The sequence below is a fragment of the Peromyscus eremicus genome, chromosome X, assembly GCF_949786415.1.
Source record: "Peromyscus eremicus chromosome X, PerEre_H2_v1, whole genome shotgun sequence".
NCBI classification, from domain to species: domain Eukaryota; kingdom Metazoa; phylum Chordata; class Mammalia; order Rodentia; family Cricetidae; genus Peromyscus; species Peromyscus eremicus.
In genome coordinates this window covers 10823987-10842711 of record NC_081439.1, presented here as the reverse complement: position 1 = coordinate 10842711, position 18725 = coordinate 10823987, and the positions used below count along the sequence as shown (strand labels likewise).

The window sequence follows — 18725 nt, the reverse complement described above, 5'->3', positions numbered from 1 at the left end:
AGCCTTATCTAATTTATATCCCAAGGCTTTGGAGTCCACGATTTTCTTTCGTTTTGCTTCAAAGACTTCTTTTTATTTTGTGTCTTTGAGTGTTTGTCTGCATGTACATACGTGCACTATGTGTGTATCTGGTACTCTCAAAGGCCAGAAGAGGGTGTTGGATCGCCTGGAACTGGAGTAAGACAGTTGTGAGTCACCATGTGGGTGCTGGGAACTGAACTGGAAACCTTTGCAGGAGCAGCAAGTGCTCTTAACTGCTGACCCAACTCTCCAGTCCTGATTCCCTCCTTTTCTGATGTATAGGTTGGGTCATGTAGCACACTGCCTGTAGCTTTTCAACCTCAGGATGAACTGAGAACGCCTGGAAAAGCAGGTACCAGCTGCCAGCTAACATAGACAGGGACCTAGTACCTCCTGCTAGTCTATGAGCCTCTGATGAGCTCTAAACACACCTCATAGTGAAAATGGATCATTATGATTTATTTCATACAGGGCAATCTTTTTTGAGGTAAATATACTTCCAAACAAAACAGGTGTTTAAAATGAGTTAAGTGAAGTAGTTGCTTTCTGCACAAAGTTCCAGAAACTTTCCTATGAGTAACTTGTACTTGTATCTTTACAGCCTCTAGGAAAACACAAATACCCTTGAGAGAGGTGTCCTCTTTAGCCTTCAGTAGTCAGTACTTTATGGAAAGAAGAATTAGTTAAAAAGAGCTAAGCAGAAGAAAGACAAATAGCTTGTGTTTATTTTCTGTCTTTTCCACTCAACTACACACCTCAAGAGGTCTCAGAACATGTGTAGTTACTCTATTATGGAGATTCAAAGCACATAGGAGATCAGACCCGGAGTAATGCCTGTGGAGAATAAACAGGAGGGAACCAAAGAGGGAGAGAAGGGGTAAACAGTAAACTAAGGACGAATTAAATGCGTACCTAAGCTTTATTCACGTATTAACTAGCTAATGATCTAAAGGTGTTTAATTGGCCTCTTTCTAATTTCATGAGGGAGCAGGGAAATAGAGGAGCAGGGGTAGATGTAAGTGAGGGTGTTTCCAGTCTAGTGTGGCTCTTTGGGTTTTTATTCCTGTGCACGCCAAGCAAAATAATACAGTAGAAGGCAAGCAAGGAGTTTCCATTCTCCTTTTCAAAACATGAAACACGTTCCACACTACCGGTCACACACTGTTGCTGCCCTGAGTATTCAGGCATTTTGAATGAGAACTCCACTGTGACCAAGCTTGAAAGAAGACTTCCAGCTGTGTATTCTCTGGTACTTTAGCCTAGTTCAGCGGCTTCACAAACTTTATTGTGGATGCTTATAACCTAGGGCTCTTGCTGTATATTTTGACTTTTTATTCAGTAGGTCTGAGGAGAAACCTGCGGCGCTGCATTTTTACCCGGCTCCCAGGTGCTGCTAGTGCTGACCCGAGGCAAAGCCTCTGAGCACACAAGGGACTGGAAGTCATCACCTCGGCTGCCAGGTGTGCTGATGGCCAGCCTCAGCATTCCGGATCCGTGCCCTGCACGTCCCAGGCTTTCTGCAGGGAGGGGAGGAGCCGAGGGCGGAGCGGGAGGAGTGGCGCGGGCCCCGCGTGGGTCCTGCCTGAGGAGATCACCTCGGCCCCTTGGAGAGCCTCGGAGCTGCGGCGGCGCAGGAGGGGGCGGTTCGGCGAGGGCGCGGCCTCTGGGAGGGGGGGACGCGCGACACGCATTCCCCGTGCTCTCCCGGGCCACTCGGGAACCTCGCGGCAGCCCGTTGCCCCACTGGGCCACCCTCTCTGCGATCCTTCTTTGCACCTACCTCCTCTTGTCACCTCCCGTCTCACCCTCCTCGCTCCATCCCCCCCTCCCTCCCCATCGCATCCACAGCCATCCGAGCGCCTCCGAGAGCAGGAGGTGCTGCGCTGGGCTGCAGGGCGCGCCCTCCAAAGGTCCCCAGCTCGACATTGGGGGGCCACGGGCGACAGCATGGACACCAAGCGCTGTTTCGCCAACCGCTTCGATGACTACCAGGGCAGCCTGCTGGCGGGCCAGTGCGAGGAGGCAGTGGCGCCCTTGGTCACCTCTACCATCGAACGCATCCTTCAGGAGCTGCCCCCGCTGGGGGGCGGCGCTGAAGCCCGAGGGGCGACGGCGGCGGGCAGCAGCTGCCAGGGGGGTCTGTATAGCGGCGTGGCCGGGGTGGCCTACATGCTCTACCACGTCTCGCAGAGCCCGCTTTTCGCCGGGGCCCGAGAGCGCTACCTGCGCTCCGCCAAGCGCCTCATCGACGCGTGCTCCCGCTCCGAAGAGTGGGGCGAGCCGGACGCTGACACCCGCGCCGCCTTCCTGCTCGGGGGCGCGGGCGTGCACGCGGTGGCCACGCTGGTGTACCACGCCCTGGGCCGCTCCGACTACGTGCAGCCCCTCAGCAAGTTCCGGGCTCTCTGCGCCGTCTGCGCGCCCGTCTCCTTCCTGGAGTGCGGCTCCGACGAGTTGTTCGTGGGCCGCGCCGGCTACCTGTGCGCCGCGCTGGTGCTCAAGCAGAAACTCGCCCAGGAGGTAAGACGCAGCCCCGGCCGCCGGAGGGCGCTCGCCGGCTGCCCGCGCCCGCGGGGGGTCCTGCTTTCCAGACTCCCCGACGCCCGCAGCACCACCCCTGGTCGTGCATCTCCATCTCTTCTTTGTTACTTCTTTGTCTGGAGCTGTGCTTTCTTCAGTCCCTTCTGCTTTATTTTCTGCTTTTGTCTGTCTCTTTCCCTGTTCTTTGTCCGCGCTCCGGTTTGTTGGATTTCTTGGCTTTGCACTTTGTTCATGTTCTTTTTTGCAGTGAACTTTGTGGCATCACTCCAGATGCCTCTTTGCTCCATAGCTTTTTAGGGGTTGACCTTGTGGCCCTTAGAAGTGAGTGTTTAAAAACCGGGAGTAAAGTTATTTTCTTTCTTTTGACCGTGCTAGCAAAAGTATACTTGAATGTTAGCGTCTAAAGTAATGGGACTTTTAGGACTGATGTGCAGGAAAGTTGCTTCTGGACTCCTGGGCCTGTAACCAATAGTAAGCTGCCCAGCCGTAGGTCAGGTAGGTGTGTGTACTGTGGTACTATTAAATTCACCCTGGGACTCATAATAAATATGTATCTGATGGGAGTATAGTCTTTTAAAATAACTAAGTGTAGACAGAAATATACTCAGTTTATCGAATGTCTTTTTTTTTTTTTCATTTTAAAATCAGTCGTTAGGTTGGCCAAAGCCACAGCAGTTGTGACCAGGCAGCTTTTCTTAATAAATAATTTTTTCAGGGGCTCCTTGAAGGCAATTCAGTTTCACAACTATATATGTACTCATTTCCCCCCTGAATTGCCTTTGAATATAGCGTGGAGATGTTAGAAGAAAATGTGCCAGTTCCTATGGAGTTGAGGGAATAATAATAGTAGTAATAACAAACTATAAAGCCTCATAGTAACTAGAACTGAGAGACACATTCATTCATAGTCCATTGGAACAACACACTGTTCTAGGGAGGAAGCAGCACATTTAACTTGGCTAGACGGTGAGAAAGGCATTTGAAAAAAAAAAGAAAGGTATATGGAGTGCCTTAAAAGTGTAATTAGCTTAGATAACCAGTAAGCAAGTAGACCTGATTTTTTAAAAAATTTGCATCAGGTGAGTGAGATTGATTCAAGTGAAGAGAAAAAATGCTAAAGGATGCATCAAGCTAGCAGGGCAGCAAAGAGCCATGTGACTAAGTTGTCTTGAAATAGTTTGCTCTGCTTCTGAGTCATTCTTATCTGCTAGCTGTTTCCCAAGGGCCCTTCCAGTTGTATAAAACCATTTAGAAGGCCAGAGAGATTTACATATCATTTGCATTATATTTGCATCTGCTTCCCAAACCCTGCAATCTGATGGTAGGCAATTTTTAAAAATATTTTTTCCCCAGTTGTTTTCCTTAAGTCTGTTTTTTTCTTTTGCCCATGCCCTCGAGTCTTTTCTCCATAATAGAGTGGCAGAGTGGAAAATCAACCAAAAAGACCAGGAGGGCTCTGCACAGAAATGGTTCAAAACCACTTTAAAAGCCCTGCTCCACAAAAACATTTAAGACCTTTCTTCTGCCCTCCTGCCAAATCACATCTGTCTTTTTGTACTAATCAAATTGAGGTTCTCTGGCTGCTTCCGGGAGAAGGAACAAGAGAACAAGCTCCAGATTTTGAAAGAATGGCTTTTAATTTGTTAGATCAGTTACTCCTAGTGCTGGCCTCACTTTCAGCCATCCAAGAAATTCAGGCTTTGAATGCGTAGGGCAGGGACTGGCACACCTTCCCTCCCGAACTCCTTGCCAGCAAACAGCTTTTCTCTCAGTAGATGATCCGTGAACCTTGATTAAATTGCATTTCTAACTTGTGTGTCATTTCTCTATAAATAATCTGTCATTGTGTCCCAGTATCTTTTTTTCATTCAATGTCATTTACATTCACCTTCCTCTGTCATTTCCCATAGTTATCACCCTAGTTTAGAGCCTCTCACATTATCTGACACATCTGTGCCACGTAATAAGTAATGGAATGAATGAATCACTCTGAGCTAGGTTTTTTTTCCCCCACTAAGCCATTCATCCACCTTTTTAAAAGCTAGCTTCTTAAAGACACTTCTCATTACATCATTTTCCTGCTCAGCATCCTTCAGTGGCTCCCTATTGCCTTTTCTCCAGTGGCTTCCTATCTCATAAAGCTGTGACACTTAAAATGGCCGATAAGGCCTCGCATGATCAAGCCTCTTGCGTACCTACTTCCTTCTTACTCAGTGTTCAATAACCACACTGGCCTTCTGTTGTTTTAGGCATTCTCTTGTCTCAGGGGGTTTGGACTCTCTGTCCTCCCTGCCTGGAACACTTCCTCTAGGTATTTTTATAGCTAGCTCCATGACCTTGGATAGGTCTTTACCTCCTTCGTGAGACATTTCCTGTCAACCCTATTTAAAATTACCCCCTTTCCTGTTTTTTTACTCAGTTTGTTTACCGATGTCTTCACTAATCAGACTATAAATTCCATAGGATGGAGATATTTTGATGTTGCTGGAGCTCCAATACTAACGTAGTGCCTAGCACATATGTAGTAGGTACCTAACTTTTCTTTTTGTATTGTTGCAGATATTGTCTGTGTACTGTGTGGCTTGCATTGCCAATCTCCCTTTAAAATGGTATCTCGTTTATCAGTACTTTCCTTTATGCTAGTGATTCTGCTGCTGTGTTTAAAGAAAGCATTTCCTACTTCTGGGTTCTCAGTAAATAGCTATTGAAGAAATGAATTGAATAAATTATAGGTTCTTACAAATTCTTATTCAAATCAAAATATGACCCACTAGATCAGTGCTTTGGAAAACTTATTTTGCATAGGAGTCACCTGCAGATCTTGTCCAAAAAATACAGAAAAATTGTCATAAATATTATAAATATATAGTAAACTATAGAAAATACTCTGATTTAGCCTTAGGATAGGCTCTGATAGTCTGCATTTCTAACAAGTCCCTAGGTAGGACTGATGTGGTTGGTTCATAGATCACAGTTTAGATTATAAGGCAATATGATACTGTGTGGGCTTGGGTATCACACCAGCCATGTCTGTTAATTAATGCTGCAACACTTCATTGTATGAAGCTTGATGTATTGATTTATGAGACTGTAATTTAGAATGCTGATTACAATATCATACTCCTTTCATTATAAGGGCCCACAGAGGAATTTGTCTCAGGAGATGGAAACAAATAATTGCATTCTTTCTCACAATTGATAGAATCAATTTAGTCTTTGAAATATGTCTTGTGACTGATTGTATTTCTCACTTTCTGTTGGCTACTAGAAAGCATAAGGCCAGAATTATGGATCACATGCCCTAGAATACAATGCTGTATGTATTTTCATACACCAACACTTACCTCTAATTTGTTACATTCTTAGATCATTCTTCCTCCTTTCACCTAAGTTTTTGAGGTTTCCATTTGTATTCATATAATTGATAAATGTTTAATATGTGGAGAGAGAGAGAGAGAGAGAGAGAGAGAGGGAGAGAGAGAAACCAAATTGCTCTATGTTATATTTCCAGTGAATTCAACCCTCCTGAAAACACTTAAGGAAAGAGTGTTTGAAATGTGTAAGGGACATAGCCTTATACAGTGAGTCACTGAAGTCCCAAAAAATCATGCCATAATATTTGCAGTCAGTCTGTTCTGCCATCTACTGATTGGTGGAGATATAGAAGGGAAGGTAGAAGGATTAAGGAAAATCTAGGACATCAAATAAAATAACGTTGTCACTCAATGATTTTGGACAAATAACTTCAAAATTCTGAGCCTTAACTTCCACATTTATAATTGGATTAATAAGAATTCTTAAAAGATCAAATAAGCTGAGCCTTGCAAAAACACTTCTTCATTGAAATTTTCTTCATTTAGTCATTATTATTTTTTTCTGTTACACCAAGCACTGTGCTAGATGCTCTGATTTAGCAGTGAGCAAAAACAACAAACTGTGATTTGATTGTAAGAATGATCTAAAGGAAGCAGACAGGAACTAAAGTGGAGGACGAGGCGAGAGAAGGCGGAGCTACTGTTTGAGAGTGGATGGTAGAAAGGTTCCTCTGTGAAGGCATGTTATGTCTCAGAACTGGAGCAGGAGAATTAAGGGGCTGCCTGAAGAGCAGCTGTTCTGGCAGAGGGGCCAGCAAGGAACAAGCCATCCGGGCTTAGAGGTCTCAAATAAATAAGAAGAGGAGATAAGGAAGTTCAAAGGCAAGGAAGGTTCCCAGTTGGGAGTAAATTAAAATTAAAATCAGATTCCCATGGGGCCAAATAAGTCAAAGTTAGGAGGTTGAATTAGTTTTATGTTTAATCAGTAAGATTATTGATTAAATTATCATTGATTTGAAAAAAATCACCCATTTTCTGAATGTTGAGTAGATTGTCAATATTAAAAATGATAAGGGGATAGGGATGTAGCTCTTGGTAGAAGTATGTTTGATTAGCATGTGAGAAGCCCTGAGTTTGATCTCTAACGCGCACACATACACCCCTGCAAGAAGTGTTTATGTGGCTCTTTTAAAATCCTTTTTACACCAAGGACTCCTTTGTCAGTCAGAAGAACTTTCAGGACTTCTCAGGGTAACATTTACAAATATATAAATTAAAAGTTAGAACTACAAAAAGAAACCCATTGTAGTCAATCCAAAGACCAAAACATTAAAAAAAATGTGATGCAGCAGCATAGGTGCTTTTAAATTACATTAGGATTTTATAGTGAAACTTGTGATTACGGTACATTCGAAACAGGAGTCAGTGATCTTTGAGATTTCTTCGACAATATATGATACATATCTATCCGTGACTTCTGTAGGTTACAGTTATGAGTATTACGGGTGCTTGTAGTCTGCATTTTAAAAAATTTAATTAATTTTTTTTGAGACAGACCTGGAAGGCCTGGTATACACTTGCTGTGTATACCATGCTGACCTTGAACTCACAGAGATCTGCCTGCTGCTGTTTCAAATTAAAGGCATGTACCTGATACCTGGTCCAACATTGTTTTTGGGTGGCTCCTTTGAGGCTGGGTCTTGCTGGCCTTTAACCCAGACTGGCTTCAAACTTGTACCAATCCTCCTACCTCCGCCTCCCATGATATAGCATTTTTAGAAACACTCTGGTCATCTCCAGCAAATAAAAAAAACATATGTGTAAACTTTGACTCAATCTTAAAAGTTGTTTCCTACATGCACACTTGTAAAGGTAGGTAACAAATATAGAGAAAGAGTAATATATACAATATTTGTATATATTCTATATGTATATTGTTTGGGTGGGAGCTCCACCTCAACCCCTGGCACCCTGGCATCCCTATACCCAAAGAGTCTAGAATGTTCTGGTGAAAGATCCACCTCAACTCCCCTCCCCCATCTCTTTCCCTAAACCTGCCCTTTCAAAGCCAGCCAAACACAGCTCCTTCCCCAGAGAGGCTCAAGACCACTCCCACAGGGTATATAAGCTGCATCCCAGAAAACAGACATGTGGTTCTTCTGGTCTCTTATCCCTGTCTCCTCTCTGTGGGGCTGGGTAATCACCCAGGAACACTCTACCCATTAAACAGGGCCTTTTCCTATTTGGTCTGATTTGGATTGCTGCGTTGGCAGAGAGGCCTATCAGGGTGCAAAAAACTCGTGTGTGTGTGTGTGTGTGTGTGTGTGTGTGTGTGTGTGTGTGTGTGTGTGTGTATTCTTTATAGCATTATTTGTGATAGAAGAAAAAGAAAAAAAGAAACTAGGAAATGTTAGTGTCCATCAATAAGGTTAAGTCATGTTGTAGTCACATAGAACCAAAATAAAGAGGTATTTCTCTATATAAGATTGGCAAAGATGCCCAAAGTATATTACACAAAAAAGCAAGCTACAGAGTACATATATAATATGATCATTTGTGGAATGAAGAGATGACTTAAAGTACATATTGCTTTTGCTGAGGACCTGAGTTCTAGTCCCAGCACCCAAATCAAAGCAACTCACAACTGCCTCTAACTCCAACTCAAGAAGGAGGATCTGACCCCTATGTCCTCCTATAGTGCACATGCCCCTCCCCACATACACACACAACTGGAAATAAAATAGAGCTTAAAAATATGATTATCACCTGGGGTTTGGCTGTGGAGCTTTGCATCTACTTCCACCAATCACTGGATGAGAGTTCTATCATGACAGTTAGGGTATTCGGCCATCCTATCACCAGGGTAGGTCAGCTCAGGTACCGTCTCGACCATTGCCAGTAGTCTATAGTGGAGTCATCTTTGTGGATTCCTGGGGACCTCCCTAGCACTCTGCTTCTTCCTATTCACGTGAAGTCATTTATCATGGTCTCTCTTTCGTTGTTCTCCCTCTCTGTTCCTGATCTAGCTGGGACCTCCCTCTCCCCTAAGCTCTCTTCCCCCCTTCCCCTCCATTATACCTCCCCCACCCCCAGTTTGCTCATGTAGATCTCATCCATTTCTCTGTTGTTGGGCGATCCCTGTGTCTTTCTTAGGGTCCTCTTTACTAGGTAGCCTCCCTGGAATTATGAGTTGCAGTTTGGTTATCTTTTGCTTTACATCTAGTATCCACTTATGAGTGAGTACATACCATGTTTGTCTTTCTGAGTCTGGGTTACCTCACTCAGGATGATGTTTTCTAGTTCCATCAATTTGCCTGCAAACCTCATGATGTCATTGTTTTTCTCTGTTGAGTATCACTCCATTGTGTATATGTACCACATTTTCTTTATCCATTCTTCAGTTGAAGGGTATCTAGGTTGTTTCCAGGTTCTGGCTATTACAAATAATGCTGCTATGAACATAGTTGAGCATGTGGAGCTCCAGGAGTCCAATCGATGAGAGAGAGGAAGGATTATATGAGCAAGAGTTATCGAGACCATGATTGGAAAAAGCACAGGGACAAATAGCCAAACTAGCGGAAACACATGAACTATGAACCAATAGCTGAGGAGCCCCCATGGAACTGGACCAGGCCCTCTGGATAAGTGAGACAGTTGTTGAGCTTGAACTGTTTGGGAAGCCCCCGGGCAGTGGGACCGGGACCTGTCCTTGGTGCATGAGCTGGCTGTTTGGAACCTGGGGCTTATATAGGGACACTTGGCTCAGCCTGGGAGGAGGGGACTGGACCTGCCTGGACTGAATCTACCAGGCTGGGCTGACTCCCCAGGGGAGACCTTGCCTTGGAGGAGGTGGGAATGGAGGGTGGATTGGGGGTGGGAGGAGGGAGGACAGGGGATTCCGTGGCTGATTTGTAAAACGACTAGAAAATCTCTTATATAAAATAAAAAAAGATTGTGCAAATGAAGAAAGCACACTTATGAAATACATTTTTATAAAAAAGGAAATAACAATTAATACTTCATAGAAAACTCATTATATATTACCTGATTGAACTTGCCATATGAGTATAACAATAATGATTATTAAGAAAAATAAGGGCCCAATGGAGACTTCCACTTTAGACTTTCTCTCCACATAATGTCTGGCTGTAGATCCCTGCACCCACTCTCATCTGCTGCTGGAGGAAGCCTCTCTGATGATGACTGGGCAGGCAGCTATCTATGAGTACAGCAGACTACCATTAGGAATTATTTCATTGATTTTATTGTGGCCAATTGTGTTTGGTTCTACCTTATGTCTCTGGGCTAAAACTTGGCTATCCAGTCTTACCTCAATATGAGGGAGGACTTTTGCCTTGTCACATTGTATCGTGGTTTTTGTTTGTTTGTTTGTTTGTTTGTTTGTTTGTTGTCTCCTGGAACCCTGCTCTTTTCTGAAGGGAAAAGGAGGAGGATTAGATCTAGGGGAGAGGGGGTGTGGGAGGAACTGGGAAGAATGGAGAGGGGAAACTGTGGTAGGAATGTATTGTATGAGAGAAGAACCTATTTTCAATGTAAAAAATAGTAATAAACCTTTACACGTAACCTGAAAAAGAAAAATAGGGAACATGAACTGTTTCTGCTATAAAATATATTTCCAATATTAGCATACATTTTAATTAAGTTAATATCATAGCTTTTGTTTGATTAATGGCCAGGCAACCACAAAATTAAAACACTCTACATTTGCTGTGGGGCATAGAGGTGACCTGGAAAGGGAAGGGAGACACCAACAACAGGAAAAGTGAGTGGCTAAAGGTGATAAGTCACAGACAGATCATGCCAAGGGAAGCCAAAGGGCAGACAGTTTGGTAACCTCCCAACATCTATTTCATTCTCTCTCCTTTCTTGTCAGAACCTGTGTCCAATTTTAAAGGTTAGACATGAAAGACAATTAGTGCTCTCAATCTTCCCTAAAAACTGGAACTGGCCTGGGACCAAGTGATGGGCAATGAGTCAGAACGGAAAGTCTTCTGGTATAGGAACATTCTACGTGATTTAAAAAAAAATAGATGCTGGGAAAAGCCGCAGACTTTCCCCTCTCTACTTAACTTATACAAGAGCATGATACTTGAAATGGCAGCAGCCATCTTGACGATAGAGGGCTGACATAGGAGAACAGAAGTAAAAATAGCTAGGAAAGGTATGGGTTCTCTTGAGTCTCTTTGGTTGCCTAACTTAGGGATGGCTTAGCTCTCTGCTTTTTGTTAATTGATGTAATGAATGTTCTCCTTATTCCAATCACTCTTTCCCTTGTTAGTTACATATATGAATAAATGTATAAATACAACCCGATTAGTCAGTTTACTATTTTTGTATGTATATGGTTTTCCCTCCTTTTTGGGGTAGGAGTCTCACTATGCTACATAAGCTGACCTCCAACTTCTGGGCTCAAGTGATTCTTCTGCTTCAGCTTCCTGTGTGCTGGGACTCTGGGTGTGTACCACTACGTATGGATTCAATCATGTTTTCTTGGCCATTCTATGATTCTCAGATAACAGCATCCCAAGGTGGTGGTGTGAATGAGGATGTTCACCTCATATGTTTGAATTCTTGGTCCCCAGGTAGTAGAATTCTTTATGAAGGGTTAAGAGGTATGGCCTTGTTAGAGGAGGTATGTTATACTATCAACAACCTTACCACATGGGCACCGTTACTATCTTCATAATACCCAGTGAGGAAACTGAGGCCCAGGGAGGTTGAAGAATACACAGTTGGGCAGTGGTAGAGATGAGACTCGAGGCTCCACTAGGTGATTGTCAAGTATGTGCTCTCAGTTGGTGGTTCTCTCATTTTAGCATTCACACAAACTGAGAATGTTGTTCCAAGTCAGGTGTGGGATTGGTGGGTTTATTGTGTGGCCCATAATTCTGTCTTTTGAGAAAGCCGATGTGTAATGTTGCTGCCATTGGTCTGTCGAGCAGGTGTGAATACAAAGTCTCCCAGTTCTGTGAGATTTCCTATCAAGTTTTACTGATTTACTCCAAATGTCAGGAGTTTCATTATTTGTTCTTTACTAAGAACCACTTTTTTCCACAGGTGCCATAATATTAGCTTTCCACTTTTCAGTTTATGCTGAAGGAAAGATCGCTGCATAGCATATCACCTGACAAGTTTAGGGATTCTAACATGTTGAATGAATAGATGGAAGCATGGACTTTTCCCCAATAGATGTCGTTTTCTGTTGGACACAGATTTTTTTCTCTATCTTTTTTTCTCTTTTCTTTAAAGAATTGTGTGTAGTGAGGGGAACTGTGTAGGTTATTTGTGTGTGTGGTGCATGTATGTGAGTGAGTCTATGCATACGTATGCAGAGATCACAGCACTACATCATGCTATTGCTCCTCTGCTTATTCCCATGAGTCAGGGCCTCTCACTGAGTCAGAAGCTTGCTGTTTCAGCTAGAATGGCTGACCAGTGGGCTCCCAGGATCACCTGTCCACAGCCCCTGATGCTGGGCTTATAAGCACATAACTTGTATATGGTGCTTGGAATTCCAATTCGTGTCCTCATGCTTGTACAGGGAAGTGCTGTTATTCACTAGGCCATCTTCTCAGGCCCAGAAGGTTTTGTTCTTAAAGGACCTAATTAGCCACATTCTAGAAATTTTGAATTATTTAGTGATAACATGATGTTTCTATTATAACATCCCAGATACAATAGAAAACGTGTTCTCAATACCACTTCTCATTTTAGAATAGTACAACTGATTTCACCTGTATGACAGAGAGTACTGCTTTTCCCTCAATACAAACTGAAATTGAAGGTGATTAAACATTTTCCTTTTAATTTTAAAAAATTTTCTGATGCAGTAATTTAACAGACATGATAAAGTCAAAATACTAAAAAAAATTTAGGTTTAGATATAATTTATAGCTTTTCATGCATTCATATATATTCCACTAAAGCTCAAATGTATTCCAACTATTTGAAGAGAGCTTGGTTAATTTTGTTTTGTTACTCAGTAAATTAGGAAAGTAAACACAGTAAAATCCTTTTTAGTATACTAAATTTTAAATGTACTGAATTTTGCCAATAACAAACTACTATTATGCTATAAGAAGATGCTTTTAATGGAATTGTATTTATTAATCTCTGAATATGAAAATGATTGATTATATTAATTTCTCATTAACTTGTTGACTAATTTCACTTATGTTGGTTAATGTAATGACTGGTGTTGATCATGTGACTGGCTGATACACAATAAATACACAGATTTCATCCAAGTAGAAGGGACATTTTTCGTATCCCTCAGAGTAGAAATGATCCCTTGATTAAACTGAACCAACAGCCTCCGATAATGTCCAGTTACTTTTTAGTATAATACAGTCTCAGAAACTGATCCCTGATCTACAGTTTTTAATTATGTACACAATCCTTTGGATATATGGTTTGTTCCGGAAAAAAAACTAAACAAAACATGGTAATATATACACATATTCACATATAAGCATATACATATATATGTATATATATGCATATATATGCATGCTACATATCTTAATCTAATTATGTCCTTTATGTATTCAGTTAGTAGGGAAACCCACAAAGCTAACAGACTACTCACACTTCTTAGGGTGCTAGCCACTTGGGCAAATTCACCTTTTATGAAATCATCAAATCCATTTGTTTTGTGTAAGATCAAACTTCTCTTTATGAATAGCTTCAACCATTCAACAACTCCAACAATGAATGACTTTGACATGTGGAAGTGTGAGTATTGTTATCTGAGTCATAAAGAAACTGTCTCCAGGTGACAGATAAAGTCTTACAGACTTCACTGGTGAGAGCATCATCTAAATGAGAGGTGGCAAAACAAATATTGGCCTTAGCATTAGTGTGCTGTTAGATGCTACTGTGTCCATCTGCTGGTTGGTTTCTTTTCATGGAATAGATTCCAGTGCTCAGTGGTGTGTTGAAATCTGGTGTCCATGGCAACTAAAGCATCTCTGGTCTCAAAGCAAGCACTGTGGGGACCAGCTGATGACTTCAGGAAGGAGCCACATTCTTAGCAGATTTTTCAGGTGTCTAAGCTCAAAGAGACCCAAAACACAATCAGAAAAGAAGTATTATCCTCAACATACAAATTGGCTTTTTGTTGTTTAAAAATTTTCTTTTGGTTATTTTGAGATAGAATTACTACATAGCTCTTGCTGGTGTTGAACTGTGTTGGCTCAGGATGTTCTCAAACTCACAATTCCCCTGTCTCAGCTTCCTAAGCACTGTGATTACAGGCCTGTGTCATCACTCCTGATACATTTTTTGCTTTTAAAACCCTTTTCTAATTGGCCTGTGAGGTCAAAGGAATTACACGTGTGTTGCAGATTGTATCTCTTGCAATAGGTTGGGGGCTCAGCAAAGGTGTTTCAATGTGGTAGTTAAAAACAGAGCTTTCAGATTCACCAGCTTAGAGATTGAATCCTGGCTCCAGCACAGCCATTTGTTGACTTTAGGTAAGCTACTTAGCATTTTTGAGGCTTAATTTTCTCATTTGCAAAGTGTAATCCAAACAGCACTGACCTCTTAGGGTGCTGGGATGAGCCACTGAGGATGTGCTCATAATGTGTTTAGCAGAGGATCCTATAGGTATAGAGAGGGCTTGGGTATATCAGCCATTCTTTTATTTTTATTTTGAATATTATCCCTGATGTGAAATGAAACTGTTGTCCAAATAGTACAGGTATGTTTTTTTTCCTTCTTGGCAGTCTCTCTGATATTCCCTGAGGTGGTTTTTGTAGCTGTTGTGTCCTGAATGGCAACAGTAGAGCTCTGAGATTTTTCACAGAGAGGCTGCAAAGGGCTAGAGGGAAATATCCTGTGCTTTGCCACACAAGAGATTAAGCTGAGCTGCTCAGACAGATTATGTGTCAAAGTAAATTGAGTGCCTGGACATAACCCCTGAAAGATGAACCTATATGAGTCATCCTTTCCTCTGGGGAAAAGGCTCTTCCTTTCTGTTTAAAAGAAAACATTAGGTTCCTTACAAACTTAATACAGGGACTAGATTTGCTGTGTCCCTTGACGAAATCATCTCACTGACTTAAAGCTACTGTTATATGCTAAGAAAATGATGTTGGAATGTTGATTTCTTATTCTATTCACCCCCCCCCAACTTTTTTCCCTCTGAAGATCATTTGTTTACATGGCATTAACTCAGAATTTTAGAAGATTTTCGATAATTATTATTTGTTGAAGTTACTTCAAATAACTTTTGCTTAGCAAATGACCCAGACGATGTATATTTGGTAGCCTGTTTTGGAAAAGGATGAATACAATTAATGATTCTTTCAAGGTATTTATTCAACCTCTAGAGATTGAAATGAATTGTTTTTGTAATAATTCACTTTCTGATTTGTGTCCAAAAACCATAGTGGAGTTCATTGCTGATTTTATAGACTAAATCTGCATTTCACTCTAGCTCCTAGCTCCTATGTATAATTGTTAATAATAATGCTTTTAGTACTAACAACTACTCTACTCTAATGATTCAGAATTGTGACTTTTCCTTATCCATAATCAGTGAGGTTCTTCTTATGACCTTCAGTATCCCACCGAGTCAGTCTAGGTCTTGGCTTTAACCTGGGTGTTGATCTGTTACATTTTATCCTCTGAATCCAGTGCTTCTTCCAGTTGAGCATGCATCAGAATCCCTGGAGGGTTTGTGAAACACACATGGCTAGCTCTCTCCCCAACGTTTTGACATAGTAGGTACAAAACTGGACCTGAGCATTTGTACATTTATGCTCCTGTTGCTGCTCCTGGTTTGGAAAATACATTTTGAGAACATCTTTAGCCTAAAGTTGTGCAAGCATCACTGAAATGTGGGAACTAGATGGAGTCATGTGATAGTAGTGCCACCACCTTCTTATAACCACCAGAGAAGAAGTCAAATGCTGGGACTTCCTATATGCTAGCCATATGATAATGTAACACTTGTGTTAAAAGTAAAAAGCAGGCCATACAAAATCGCAGCGTGACATGCAAATACTCCTGCTGAATTAATTGTGAGGACTTCGTGACACACAAACATTTAGACAGCTTGGCTTTTTCTTCAAAATCAGCTCCCGCCACACTGGCAGCCATGCTCTGAATCCAACAGCAAGTTACAAGAGTGTGTATGGCATTCAGACTCAAGAAAAAAAAATAGAGCCACAGATACTGATATTTGGAAGAATACTCTATCCCAGTGTAATTATAGTTACACTGCCTTGTCACCCACTAGCCACCTACAATCTTTTCCATGCACGAATTTCCCTTTGAGGTTTTAACACTGAAACTGAACAATCAACTCTCTGTTAAAAGACATTTGATCTCAAAAGCAGTTATCTTAACAAACAAACAAGGAAAATGAAAACTTGGAGGAAAGAGGTAATACTAGGACCATGCTATAGTTTGGGCCTCCAGTGTCCTCCAGAGGCCTGATTTAAAAGGCTTTGTCCTCAGTTAGTGCATTGGAAGGAGGTAGAGCCCTGCAGAAGAAGGGCCTACTCAGATTTGGTTGTTTGTGGGGGGAAGGAATGTCCTCAAATGGAATTGTGGGAGCCAACCTCTTTCCCTTCTTTGGATCTGAGGTGAGAGCTTCACCAATTACATGATTCCAGCGTGATGTGTCACTCACAACTGGGCCCAAAGCATCAGGCCACCAACTATGGGAAACCGAGTCATTTTTGATGTTTGTCACAATGACAGCAAGCTCACTAACACTGAGTTTATATAAAAAACTCCCAAACTCCTAAAATGTGCAAATTGATATTTTCAGAGGGGAAAATGACCACATGTAGAGAACAAAGTGGGGTATGATTGATAAGGACAATCATAACAGAAATGAACTCTGAGAAATTAATATGTTAGCGGTAAAAATACTTCCATTGAAAGATTAGACTATTGTTGAATAAATATCCCTAAAAGTTCACCAAAAGACAGTAAGATTGATAAAATGAGAGAGGATTATGCCAACTTTGATTGGAGAAACATCACAAGTCCCCATCCCTAGAAGAAGAGCAACCAATGGCTGCTGAAAGAAGGAGCTAATTTTCTCCAGGGATGAGCCCCTGATAGGTTATCAACCCCAAGTGGTCAGCCCTAAACATAGTACATAAATGCAAAACTAAATGAACTCAGTAGGCTGTGTCCACCTGTATGTATATATGTAATAATAGTTTAGAAAGGGTTTGAGAGGGTTCATGGGGGACTTAGATGAGGGGAAATGAGGGATGGGAATGATGTAAAGACAATACTCATGTATGGAATTTTAAAAATTATAAATTAAAGAGAGACTAATTAAAGGAATACTAACCTCTGTCTGTTAGTCAGTCCCAATAAAAGAAAATAAAGTAAAAAGGAAAATGATGAAAAGTGAAACAAAGTGCAACTTGTTGGTGGCTACAGTTAAATGGATGGAGGAGAATAAAGACAAGATTTTTAAAGCTTCCAAAAAGAAAACCAGAATTGGTTTCATGCCAGAGTTAATCAACACTGTATTTTCATAGCAACTGAGGAAGCTAGATGAGGAGCAAGAACTCCAAAATTTGAAAAGAAAACTACTTCTCAATTGGAATTTTCTAGTAGCCTGTGTTATCTGTTAAGTATAAAAGTAGAAAAAAAAAATACTCTGATACTAAAGATCTCAAAGCTCAAATATTTTGGGGCCACCCAAAAAAGGGAATGAGCCGAGAAATAGAGAAGTATGGGGATCTGGGGTGGCAAAACAGAGGTGGTAACAGGAACCTCTTAGAACAGTGCGAAAGGACATTTCGGATGATAGCTGAGTGTAAATGCCAAAAAGGAAAATGTAGGAGAGAGGAAAAGATAATCATCATACATGCTATTCAAGGTATGTGAGGAAGTAGCCTGGCGATATTATAAGACAGCTAAATAGTCACACCAAATTAACAGCTGATTAATAGGTAGGAAAATAGTTATGTAAGAATTTCATTTTACTATATGGAAGTGAGTCGGTAGAAAAAACATGGTTTGTAAAAGTGTTTTAGATTTTTACCTCAAATGAGTTGGAATATGAGTGGAGAGAGGTAGAGCAAGGAGGACCTGCCATTAGTTTGTAATTTTCTTGAGAAATCTGAATATCAGGGACATTTTTCTTCACTGGTCTCACCTATATAGTGGGCTAAAATCTCCTACAATTTATTTTGTCCTTCACACTAAGGAATTTTAAAATACTTGTTATGTGTGACTAAGCTACCCAGCACAATATTAAGGGAAACATATAGCTAGCTAAAGGTTGCTATCATTAAGCAAATTAGCTGATCCACTGGGTTAACATGATTACCCTTATTTTATTTTTAATTTTTATTAGTTTTCAGACAATATATTTTGATCATCCCCCCCCCCACTAAGTCCTCCCAGGTCCCCCTCCCCACCTTCCGACCCACCCAATCTGATGTTCTTTATTCTTTTTGTGTGGCAAGAGCAGTTAAATATCATCTAGCAAGGATCTCAAGCAAACAGTATAATTTTATTACCTGTAGGTCCGCATCATGTACATTAGCTCTCTAGGCCTCTTCAGCCTGCACATCTGTAGCTTTGTATCTCCCCAATAATGAACCAATATTCCTGGAGTACTTATATTGAATAATGAAGCCATTTATAAAAGAATGTTGCCAACCCATATTTAACATCAGAAATATGGTTTGCTATAACTCTTATATTCTTATAAGTCATACTCAATTGAGATTTAATTAAAATGATGACATCTCAATATTTGGAATTACTGTGAAGTAATAACACTGTGACAATTTAACCCTTAGGATTGTGTCTTAGTGAGGTACTGAGTAAAATCATGAAAATAAG

At 41.3% G+C, this 18725-nt stretch overlaps 1 protein-coding gene across 1 annotated transcript in view; it reads left to right on the top strand.

The window, feature by feature from the left end:
• The first annotated feature begins 1855 nt into the window (after window positions 1–1855).
• Lancl3 (LanC like family member 3) overlaps window positions 1856–18725 on the top strand; it is a 104672-nt gene continuing 87802 nt past the window's right edge. The window contains exon 1 of the mRNA XM_059250673.1: window positions 1856–2541. Coding sequence (XP_059106656.1) covers window positions 1969–2541 — 573 coding nt within the window. The 5' untranslated portion in view covers window positions 1856–1968. The remainder of the gene's footprint in view (window positions 2542–18725) is intronic.